General features: G+C 41.6%; 1 protein-coding gene across 5 annotated transcripts in view; it reads left to right on the top strand.

Annotated features, from left to right (window-relative positions):
• LTBP1 (latent transforming growth factor beta binding protein 1) overlaps positions 1–12,285 on the top strand; it is a 229,319-nt gene that overhangs the window by 60,727 nt on the left and 156,307 nt on the right. For all 5 annotated transcript variants that reach the window (XM_034659662.1, XM_011229803.3, XM_011229802.3 and 2 more), the window contains 2 exons: positions 4,881–4,983; positions 9,377–9,448. In XM_034659662.1, the coding sequence (XP_034515553.1) occupies positions 4,881–4,983; positions 9,377–9,448 (175 nt within the window). The remainder of the gene's footprint in view (positions 1–4,880; positions 4,984–9,376; positions 9,449–12,285) is intronic.

Here is a 12,285-nt window from a genome sequence, read left to right as displayed (position 1 = left end):
CACCAGCTGAGAGGGCAGGCGGGGGTCCAGCCCGTGCTCTGTTTACTGAGTGCTGTGTCCTGATGCAGAACACATCTTAAGGGTCACTTTTTTCCAGTCCCTGCACAGGGACTGAAGGGAGAGGGCAGCCCTTCTCAGGCACACCTTATTTAATCTCACCACAATCCTTTGCTCTTGGGATTATTGTACCATTGTCCCATTATTAGAACAGAGAGCCCAGACAGTCTGGTTAACATCTCACTGCCCATGAGAGAGAGTGGAGATTTAGAGCCAGGTTTGCTAATTTCGATCCAGCACCCTCTTCTTTTACTCACTACTGGATCTTCCTTCCCCAGAACCTGGTACAACACAGCAAACACTCTTAGAATGAGGATACTGTAAGTACTAGTAATTTTAAGGCATGAAAATTAAATCTTATGAAGCCATGCCCCAATATTTATCACAACGTCCTCAAATCGCTATTCATGTCTGAAGTATGTCCAGTGAGTTTTTAATTGACAAAGATGGTGGGCCTTGGTTGCCAAATGGTAAGCTGTGAGCTATCATTCCTGCTCATGTATTTACAGGGAGATCTAAAAACAACTGCAATCACAGCTTAACTTTGAGTATCAGGAAAGTGCCATAGTAGGACCTCAAAACTGAGGTTGAAGTCTGAAGTTTTCTCAACTAGGTCAAGATTTAGAAAAGTACATTATCCCACAGTCTGTGTATTCTTAATAACTACTGTATAAAAATTAAAGGTTTTTGCACCATCGTGTGTGATAATTTTGTGTTGTAAAAGGTAAAACACAGCTATTCGTGGAGCAATTGGAACAATTCTTGAATAGCTTTACCTTCTGAGGCATAGTGCTGACACAGGGAGGGAGGAAAGGTCACTGAATTATTTTCTTGCACTCGGTTTTCTGAGAATCATGGCCAGTCCACTGGTGAACTGGGGCTGGGAGTAGCTCTGTTTTTCTCTTCTCTGTCTAGTTTACATAAGTCCTGTAGGAGGAAGCTGAGCCTGGGGTGAGCATCTCTGGAGAGATTGATGTGAGGAAGGCAGGAAGACTTTAAAAAAGATGGTTAGGAGTGCATCTCTCCAGACACAGTCCTGAACGCAGACGTGAGAGCAACAGAAGTTCTTCAGGTTGGCTCTGGTGTTTAGTAATTTGCCTTTTCTAAAAGTAATGTGACCTATCAGTAGGTTTTGAACACAGAACCCCAGACCTGGCAGAAACCATAGAAGTCACCTTCTTTGTAGCCTGGACATTCCTGCCAGGTGGTCCTCCAGCTTCCGCTCCCAGTGAAGATGTCAGCATCTTCCATCGCTGAGGAGCATTCACTATTGAAAAGGTTTCCTGCTGGATGACCTAAATCCTCTCTTCCTGTGATTGTGGCCTTTAGTCCTGCTCATGCCTTCATCATGCACCTGGCTTCACGCAACCAGCTTGTTTAACATTTCTGAACTCTGCCATCTTGGTCACACTCAGTCTCCTCTCCTTTCTTTGCTTGACACTCACAGGACCTGGTTATCAGAACCAACACTGTTCTGCTTGCTGCGTCTAGGTGGGTCATGCGTTTGCCGAACCCTGGCATGGACATGTGGAGTGACAGTGTCCCCAGTGTGCAGCCTGAGGGTGGGTGAGCTTTTTGAGGAGCTCCAGCACAATGCTTATTTGACAGGATAGATTTTTCTTTCTGGCTTGAGAGAGCTAAATATTGGTTGTAAATTTTTGAGCACATTTTTTCTGGATTGCTTATACAAAAGAGATGCCTTGAAATGAGAGATAGGCTTTCTCTGAAGATGTGGTGAATGAGTCACATAGGAGAAATTCCATCTGTGTTTTTAACTTGTCAAAAATCACCTCAATCTGGGCATAAAGATGCAGTTAGGCAGAGCCAGTCTTGGGTCCTTGTGATGGTGTCTCACAAAGAAGCAGAATCCACTACTCAGAGAGAAGGGTGTTCTGAATGCTCACTCCTCCTATTCTTCGTGATTCTGTCTAATGTGACCTTTAGTGTGGAGGAGAGAAGATCTTCTTCCACCTTCTTTTTCCTCTGCCTACTTCCTACATCCAAGTTAGACCTCATGCTGGTAGGTGTAGTCTCTTGTGGGAGAGCCCTGCCTGTGGCCACAAAGATCTCTCAGGCCTTTTCTGGCTCACATGGAAGCCTCTTCATAATTAACTACCTCAGGGGGCATGTGTGAGACTCTGTGCCTTGTTATAAGCCTGACTTCATCCCTTGCAGCCTATTATTATCTTGTGCAGGCCCAATTTTGAGAAGAACACACAGTTTCGTGGTACCACCTACACCGTCATTTATTTAATCGATTTGGATGGTTTGTGCTGCTCTTGGCCTTGGACCTACAAAAACAAAGCCATGGGATAAAGCAGCCCGAATCCTGTAATGAAAACTTTGTACCTTTTCTGAGGCCTGGTAGAGAGAAATGATTTATTTTTACCCTACCAAATAAAACATTCTAGGAATCTGAGGTGAAAATTGGATTTTAACTGCCACTAAAATTTTGAGCATATAAAGTCAGCAAGTGTTGAAAGTTTTGCCTGATGAAGAGAAGAACCTGAAGAGTCTGGTACAAGAATGATCTACATCTGAGGTACCCTGGTATCCTGATAAAACCGGAAATAATCAGGAGGCACCCCGGCAGTGGAATGCCACTGTGGAGATGGATATCTGTGTTCTCAGCATCATCACTGGTTTCCAGTCTCGGTCCTGTAGCACAGTTCCTTCTTCCTTCTTCCTGCTTCATATTTCAGATGTAAGCCTTCTGTGACTGAGCTGAAGGAGTCTGGGAACAACCTGAATCCAGCCACTGTATGCTTTTCTTCTGCCAGGTTCTCATTTCTTGGTGTGTTCCCTTTCCTCCCCGTCTCCCTGCCCTTTCCCCCTCAGCCCCCATCATTTACTGTGTTCGAGAGCACACAACATCTTGTTGAAATCACTAAAAACCGCAAAACACCTAAGGATTTCAGAACTAGGATAGACCTTCATTAACTGTGCCTGGCCTTCCCTGGCTTTGTTTTACAATTTCAAACCTGTAGTCACTCAGAGCCTCCGTCAGAATGTTGCCTGTCTGGACCTGGTGGCCTGCCAGGTGCCTGGTATCCCCTGCCCTTCTAAGGGTCACCTCCTGCCCAGACTCTGCCACCATGTTGTGCTCACTAGCCTGGGTGCGTTTGCTACCTTTTCCTGGTTTTCATAGAGCCACTCCTTGTCCGGATGGACCGCAGCTAGGTTGTTTCTTAGTTCCTTGGATTGTTTGCTCCTTCCTTCGTTCAGAATTTATTGAGCATGTGCGCTGTGTATTGGGATATAAAGATACGTAAGATACATCTGCATTTAATTAAAAAGCATAGCGGAGGCGGTGGAGCTGTGTAGTGTGCTGTGGGATGAAGAGGAAGGAGGATCTCACTGAAGCTGAGGAGACAGGAGGCTTCCTCGTGACATCTCTTTAGAGCTGGAGTTCACAGGGTAAAGTTTCTCCAGGCAAAGGGAAAGGGAAGGATAGGGTATACCAGAGGAAGGAGACAGCTCTTGGAAAGACACTTGTTCAGAAAATAAACAGTCTTTTAGCATGCCTGAAGACTAGATGTAGAGAGGTGGAGGGGGGCAGAGGGAACGTCACATAGTCTGAGGCGGAGTAGGGAGGACCTCGTAGATCATCCCAGGGAGTCACTGCAGGTTTTTGATCAATAGAATAATGTCATCAGATTGGTCCTTGGAAAGATGACACTGGAAACTGTTTGGAGGACTTTTTAGAGGTTGAGGCAGAGGAAGGCAGAGTGTCCCCTCAGCTATGGGGTCTGGGCTTAGCCTACAGAGTATCGATGGAGACCTCGTGGTCTTTCTTGCGCAAGTGGCCTTGGGATGGGTACACAGAGTAGGATCTCTTTGGCTAGGCCTTTTCTGATCCCATTGGGTTGGCCTGATGTCAGGCCCCTGCCTTCCAGCCTCTCGAGACCTCCTGTGATTTACCAGGAGAGGAGATGGGTCTTTATATTTGACAGCTGTAAGCCCCGCTCTTCTGCCAGCTAGCCTTTGCTTAAACCTTCCAGCACCTTCCTAACTCAGCGAACCCCCCTTGGCTGTCTGGAGCTTTTGTCTCTGCCAAAGCTGATCTGGCACAGCCAGTGATCATTTGTTGTACTATCCTCTCTTGTCCTGTTCCTGTCAAGGCCTTGGTGGTTTTAGGAAGACCAAGGCCTTTTGTAGATGGGACCTGTGCCACATTCTCAAGGTTGACACACCGGCACCACACCCTTACAGCTGCGCTCCCTCTTGACCCACAACAGAGCTGCCAGCAGACAGTTAAACTAAATTTTAAAAGTTTATGTTGAACTTTTGAGTTGAGATTCTTCTTAAGGAAAAGAAAGGGGGGGGAAGGGGGCATTGGAAATGTGTGTTTTATGAAGTGCCCTGAGCAGTGACAGATTTTCTTAAGACTCTTAAAATGCCAAGAAGCTCTTAGAAATATGCCTGTTCAGGGGCGCCTGGGAAGCGCAGTCGTTAAGCGTCTGCCTTCAGCTCAGGGCGTGATCCCGGTGTTCTGGGATCAAGTCCCACATCGGGCTTCTCCGCTGGGAGCCTGCTTCTTCCTCTCCCACTCCCCTGCCCTGTTCCCTCTCTCGCTGGCTGTCTCTCTGTCACATAAATAAATAAAATCTTAAAAAAAAAAAAAAGAAATATGCCTGTTCATTAGTGTCCTATTGATTTCTGTTCTGGTGTTTTGTTTCAAAGTTTGAGGGGTTTTTTCCCCCTCTCTAATTGTGTCGATAACAAGGGAACTGTTTTATAATGTGACTGGGAAACACAGCATGCTCTAGGGCTGGTCATCTTGCACTCAGTTAACCTTCATTTTTCCCATCTCATTGCTGCAGTGTGGCAAGGCGCTCCCAGGCCTTTCGAAGCAGGAGGACTGCTGTGGAACTGTGGGTACCTCCTGGGGCTTTAATAAATGCCAGAAATGCCCCAAGAAGCCATGTAAGTGACGTTTCATCATTCCTTCACATGTTAATGTGGCATATCTGTTTCCTTACCATGACACTTGTAATGGTGAGATAGCATTAAACTTTCAAGAATGCTGACTGAATCCTAGAACGTAGTGGTAAAATTTGCATTTCCAGAAACCTTGCTGCAGGTCTCAGAAAGATTTCCTGTAGATTCTGTGTTTTAACAAGCAGTTCTCAGTTGCCTTCTCCAGTTGGATTATTTATTTTTAAAAAGCGTTTTTAAGAGGGCAGTACGCTAAAGTAGGTTCTTTTTTCCTTGAGGTGAAGAGAAGATAAGAGGTCTTAAAAAAATTGTAAATGTTTCAAAAACTGATAAAAAGTTAGTGAAGCTGTTATTTCTTAGGTTAAATTCCTTGAATGAAATTTTTATTAATAGCCACAGTAGAGGTTTGTTATACTGTAAGTTTTCAGATTTCACTGAAAAAAAAAAAAGGCTAAAATGGAGAAATGATTGGTTGCTGATCTCTAAAAGATAAATATACAGTCACTAGGATATAGTATTTTTCCCTTCTCTTCTTAGTCACCACTTTTATTCTTTATTTTTTTTAAAGGTTTATTTATTTGAGGGAGAGAGAGAAAGTGTGTATGCACTTGCCCACACGTGGGGGGAGGGGCACAGGCAGAGGGAGAGTGGGAGAAAGAGAGAGAAGCAGACTCCCCACTGAGCATGGGGCTGGATGCCAGGACCCTGAGATCATGACCTCTGCTGAAACCAAGATTCGGACTCTTAACTGACTGAGTCACCTAGGTGCCCCAGTCACCACTTTTTGATACCATCACAGTTCTCAGTGACTTTAATCTATATTGATACCCATATGTTCTGGTTAGTCTATAAATTCTGGTTTTTAGAACCTAATGATTTGAGTAAATCCAGATTTGTGACTCTCTGTTACTTTTTCCCAATTATAGTTAATATTTTTAGTTTTTGAATGTAACATTAACTCTGGCTGATTCCTAATAGAGATTTTTTAGAAAAATAGAGGTAACTTTTTTTAAATGCTTACATATCACATTTTCCCAAGAAAGCAAGTGATATTTTCCTCAGTCATCTTCCTTTGCTTATATAACTGAAGATTTGTATAGTAGGTTTTTACACTTCGTGTTGCAAGGAATTTCTCATTTGCTTCAATTAGATAATGTTTATTTATTCTTCTGAAGCACCTATGATTTGTTATTCTCAATTGTCTTTCACACCTCTCTTTAATCTAGAATCTGCCATCTTGAAATCACTGCTCCATAGCTTTGTTTTATGTACTATTGTTCTGCCATCATAGTAATTTTTTTGTCAATAATTGTCTCATTGCCTATCATTTGGACTTCCTCATCTCTGAAACTTACGTTTTCTAACATGTAACCCAAAAGTTACTAAGAAGGCAATTGAGAACTGCTTATTAAAACACATCATGCCTAAAATTTCATTTATTTTGTTGATACTGCTTCTTTTTCTTTTTTTTTATTTTAGAGGGCTAATTTGTGAAAACACCCACTCAAGTTTCCCGTAACTAGTGAATTCTTCATTTAGGGAAAGAGTCACATAAATGAAGACCTTCATTACTGAGAGTGTCCCCTGTGGACTTTTTATGCTGATTCAATAATGATTGGTAATGTGGATTTCCAGTAAGTGGGTTGAGTGTGATAGTCCCTACTCACTGAATGATCCATGTGCCTAAAATTATTCTGGGAACCTGACCAAAGGGATATCCAGGAGAGATTTGATATGATTTAAAGAGCATGGAGTTTGGAGCTAGGTAGACCTGAGTTTGACCCCCAGCTTGGTCATTTGCTGTTGTCTTATGGATCATGAAACAAGAGTCTATATTTAAAATGTTGAAAATGCTTTTTTTTTTTTTTAAATGTCCTATCCTCATACACTGTGCAAGTTTGTCTGTAGGAATATTGTGGAAGGGGCAGTATGTTTCCTGCCTCTAGGTCTAAGGACTGCAGAAGAAGTCCAGTTCTTCCAACTTTATTCTGGAGCCAAGTTCATGTTCTCTAATACTTGTTCCATCTTTTCCCTTATCTTATGTCTTTTTCTTATCCCTCCTTCTCTCTGTGTTTTTTGCTTAACTGCTTCCCTTTCCTCCATTTTCTCAATCCCAAAGTTGCAAGAAAGGGACAGAAGTTAGGGGTAAAGAGAATCCTAGATTCTTGTTGTCATTTTTTAATCCCTAACCTCTATTCCTGACCTTCTGTTGTTTTTATTTAGAATTGTGTTTTCTGAGCATAAATAAATTCACTGCCTTAAATGGTTTTGTTCGTTCTATATTTTAGTGCTAGTAATAATTTAAGGAGAATGTGAAAGTACAAAGTTGCTATCACTTCTGACTAAACGCTGATAAAAATAAATTCATATGGCTCATGTAATTTATAAAATTAAAGCGATTGATTTCATTTCAGGAAGGGCAATGTGGATTATGACTGAAGTAAACTATTAACATCTTGACATTTACTCTGTTTGTGCTGTCCTAAGTGACTCACTCCCCAGAAACACACTCAGGGTCACATTCTTCCTGTGTCATTTAGAAACTTTCCTTTCCTTGGTTGGTACTACTCTCTAAATCATATTCATTTTGGAAGACAGCAGACTTTCCTTGGCTTTATTTGCTATGGTTTTGTGTTCCATGCCTTTTTTTTTTTTAATTTTCACTTTAAGTAGTTCAAACTTCAGTTTTCAAATGGCTTTAATATTTGAAGTTTTTGTTTAGCCACATACAGAAAGACCTTTCACTGTTGACCAGTTTTTACTGAGAAAACTTAATTTTAAATCTGCAAATGATTTCATTAAATACTCTGTAATCTATTAAAAATGTACTTAACGTGAACAAGTCACTTGCCCTTTAAAAGTTTTTAGAAGAAAATTAACATTGAATCCTAAGTTGAGGAGGACCTGAAGAGGTCATCTGGTCTGGCTCTCTGCCTTGAGGTAGATGATTGCTGAAACTTTTGAACAAGATATTCCCCCTTTGGCTTTGAACAGTCACACACAGGGATCCCAAAATCTCTGTAGGCACCCTGCTCCAGAGGGTCTACGTTCTATGGAAGACTAGTTATGGGGCCAAGGAGCTTGAATGGGGTGACTCCACACAGGTCAATTTCTCCCTCCTTATAACTCACTATTCCAAGACTCGTCACTATAAACTTTTCCCAGAATTCAGAAGGATCTGAAGAGATAGGACATATAGCAAAGAAAGGAAGTGAAGGAGGAGAGAGGAACATTCCATTACTGGAGAATAAAGAGCATGTGTTAAGGACAAAATAATTTTATTTTCCAGAAGAAAATTTGTTTTCATTTTGAATTGTCCCTCTTTACTTCTTGTTCCAGTCTTTTTAGTGGTCTAACCATCCATCCTGTTTTGATTATTGCCTATTTTCTATTGCTTATGATTTTCTTAAAGAATACCTTATGGCAGGAAATAATGACATCTGTCATCTCATGAGTGGTTTTGTCAGGCATGACGGTAGGTATTTTGCATAAATTATGTCTAAAATCCACAACAGCCCTGACCTGCTCAGTAGATGTGAATTCTCCCATTGTGTGGAATCACCATGTGAAACCCAGAAAGCTTGTCTCCCAAGGTCGCAGAGCTATTGATAGGCAGAGCCACGATTTGAGCTTAGGTCTCCTTGGTCCCTGAACTTATGCTGTATCCATTATGCCAAGAAGTCCCTTGGGTCTCACTTAAGAGTGTCAGAATCAGTGAATAGGGTTCTGTTGGTAATTTGGTAATGGCAACATTATATTGTTGGTGAAAATTCCGGGCAATGAACCATAACCGATGATCTCAGCAGCCCTTCTCATCTCCTGGCTTCCTCTCATCATTTCCTGTTCTTCTCAGGTTCATAGTAGTAAGAATCCCTCATTACCAGCATATGTGAGCCAGTATTTAGGTGAGCACATAGTTTATTGTTGAAACTGGGACACTTCTGAGAGTGAAATAAAGTGCTATTATTAATGAACTTTGCTAGAACAACTGGCTTAACCCAGGGCTGTCCCAGGCAGGCCAGGATGTATGTTTACTCCAACTTATAAGAAAATTCAAATGCCTATAGCAAATCACTGGGGAGGAATAGATCCTTGTAATATAAATAATCACTAATTAGAAGAAAATATAAAATAGTCTTATGATTCTTTGGATTAACATAATCAAGATTTGCTGACAAACTACTTGGGACTGTATCTATTGCAGAATAGGAAGTATACTGAAAAACAGGGATAATGTGAAAGAAACTGCTAGATATTGAGTTGGGTATCTTAGAAATGAATAAGACAGACCACTGATGACTTCAGTGGCTTAGGTTATCATGTTGGTAGTTTAGGACTGTAAGAATTTAAGCATGTAACAAAGAATTACTTCTTCTTACAGCTTATCACGGATATAACCAAATGATGGAATGTCTACAAGGTTATAAGCGGGTTAACAACACCTTCTGTCAAGGTAAGATTAACTGAGTTCATTGGTGTGGACTTCATTGTTTTGGCTTTTTAGGAATTTGAGTTGTTTGACCACGTTTTGCTCATGAGCCCAGTGTGTGAAGGTCATAGCAGTGACTACCTCCTGTTCACTCAGTTTAGCTGTAAGGAAATAAAGAATTCTAGTGTATGGTTGCTAGAATTAGTAACATTTAAACTTCATGGAACTTTTTCCCCCTTATGTTAATTTGCGATGAAATCCACAGGAGATTAGATTACGTTATGGAGCCCCCTGTGGTCTCCATGCTAGTCACTGCCTGTCCCTGCGTAGGCAGATGCATGTTCGTGTGTGTGCAGGTGAGGACACACGTGTACCTAACAGTACTACTCCTTGCTGACTCATAATTGGGTAGGAGTGTTCCTTTTTTCCCCCCCCTCATCAGAATATTGCTAGCCACCTCGAAGTATTGAGGTCTTAAATATCAGGGTGAATTAACGTTTCCTAGGCAACGGTTAAAGCTGTGTAGCTAAATGTGAAATGTCCTGAGTACTTTTGCTCAGCGTATTTTGGAAACATGTAGCAGAATCAAACAAGCAGGGGAGTCCTCAGAGATCATTTAACCCAGTGTCTGTACCTTATAAACGGGGGCATTCAAGCCCAGACTGGCTAAGTGACTTCCCTGAGGGTAGAGCAAAGATTAGAACTCAGGTTTACTGGGGCGCCTGGGTGGCTTAGTCATTAAGCGTCTGCCTTCGGCTCAGGGAGTGATCCTGGGATCAAGCCCCGCATCGGGCTTCCTGCTCTGCTGGGAGCCTGCCTCTTCCTCTCCCACTCCCCCTGCTTGTGTTCCCTCTCTCACTGGCTGCCTCTCTCTCTCTGTCAAATAAATAAAAATAAAATCTTTTAAAAAAATTAAAAAGAACTCAGGTTTACTAATGCCTGGGTTAGTACCCATACATGATAACAAATTTTGTGTCACTTGCTTTGCAGAATGTCCAATTAATGCTCCTAATTTCCCCTGACATGTCTGGGATAAAGGTATTATTAGTAACTTGGAAATATGTCCACACTGAATAAAGAAAGAGCCTTCCAGAATCTTAGTCAACCAAAATCCATGTCAAGAACACAGCATATGTTTTCTGACTTGTTGTTTGGGACTCTGTATCCTTGACCAGTATGTGTTCATAGGACTGAGTAATTAAGGTAATGTTACAAAATATGGATTAATTCCTATTAAAAGGGCTCATTTCAGTGGACTATCTTAATTACCTGAGAATTTTCTCAAGATGTTCCTTATTGCGTCTAACTTTTATGATTTGTGGAGCTTTAGCAAACAAAGAATTTTCTTTTGAGATGCACAGAGAGATACCATGTGTTTAAAAAAATTTTGCCTTTAAATATAAGCCCTCATGGGAAAGAGTATTGGGGAAGTTAGATTTAACTGCTCAAGGAGAGGGCACCGAAGACACTTTTGAGAAAACTCTGTAAACCTTAGTAACATGGGAATAACAGGTTAATCAATATTATCGATGAATCAGTAGAATTTAAGACATCCTTAAAAGATTCTGTTAAACGGAGGGAAGGTTGAATTAAATGGATGGAGGAAGGAACATGTCAAATGAATGAATATATATTCTACAGTGTAAATGAAGTGACTGTTTCACAGATTTGGATAAAAATCTATAAGACAAGCCCTAGCTCATTTTTAGGTTGTGTTAGTAGAAGCAGAACAAGCAGGGTGTTGGAAGTAAATAATCTTGTCCTCTGCCAGACTGAATTTGAGGTTTGGGTGTTCATTGTTCCTTGTCTGTTGGCTGATAAGGTCGACAAAGCTTGCAAAGGGCCTGGAAAACTGAGGGTTTGTAGCCCTGGAGAAGTCCAGATTAAAGAGAAATGTAATGGCTGCCTTACAAATATGCCTTTAACTGTTTGACTAACTGTCCTACAAAACAAGCCTTTGATGAGTTGCTTCAAAAACCAGTCAATAGGATGGAGTTAAAAGGAAGCATATTTATAACTACAAGCAAGCATTTTGTGGGGAATAGCGTTCCCCAGCACTGTACTGAAGTGTCTTTGGAAGTACTGAGCCTCCTGCATGCAGAGGTGATCCAGTAGACCCTTAATAACAGCTAGCCACGGGGCGTTACAGGGAAGTTCTGTCCTGTGCAGTGCACGAGGTTGGGTGACTTTGTAGGTACGTTGCAGTTGTCTGATGCCATCGTTTTTCTGTTGCCTGGTATAGAGGCTGTGGACGAGAAGAAAGAAATGACATCTTGGTCTGTCCCACAGATTTCAACTCCTGGATAGGAAGTTTCCTGAAGTGTGCCCTGTGATGAGGTGTATCTGCCTGCTTCTGAGACTGTAGACAGAGGAGGATCCCTATTTATCCTTCCCCATTGTAAACCTGTGTGCCTTAATGTTAGACGCTCTCCAGAAGGTCATCTTTTCTTAACTGCAAATGATGAGGAATGTACATGTTTTCGTGGTTGGGGTGGGATGGGGTGGGGTGGGGTGGAATGTGGACATTATTAATCCCAATGAAAACCAAGACACAGAGAGAGTAAGTAACTTTACCAAGATCACACAAATAATAAGAGGCCCGGCCAGGCTTGAACACCCAAACTACCACTGTTTCTGTGTGCCACATGGCCTCCTTTACGGATTTTGTGCGTATCTGGGAAGTATGACTGATGTAGATACTAGCTCATTAGAACAGAACGGACGCCATCTGTTGTGAGGAGTAATAGGAGTCAAAGCAATTAATAGTAATTTGGTGTTATGTAATAAGAAAAAATGGTTGTCCAATATATTTCTCCTTCTGGCTGGTTCAAGGTTCTACCAGTATTTAAAAATACCATGGT

This window comes from Ailuropoda melanoleuca, chromosome 4, assembly GCF_002007445.2.
Source record: "Ailuropoda melanoleuca isolate Jingjing chromosome 4, ASM200744v2, whole genome shotgun sequence".
Taxonomy (NCBI): domain Eukaryota; kingdom Metazoa; phylum Chordata; class Mammalia; order Carnivora; family Ursidae; genus Ailuropoda; species Ailuropoda melanoleuca.
The sequence above is the reverse complement of the archived record's forward strand: the minus strand, read 5'-3'. Positions and strand labels throughout refer to the sequence as shown.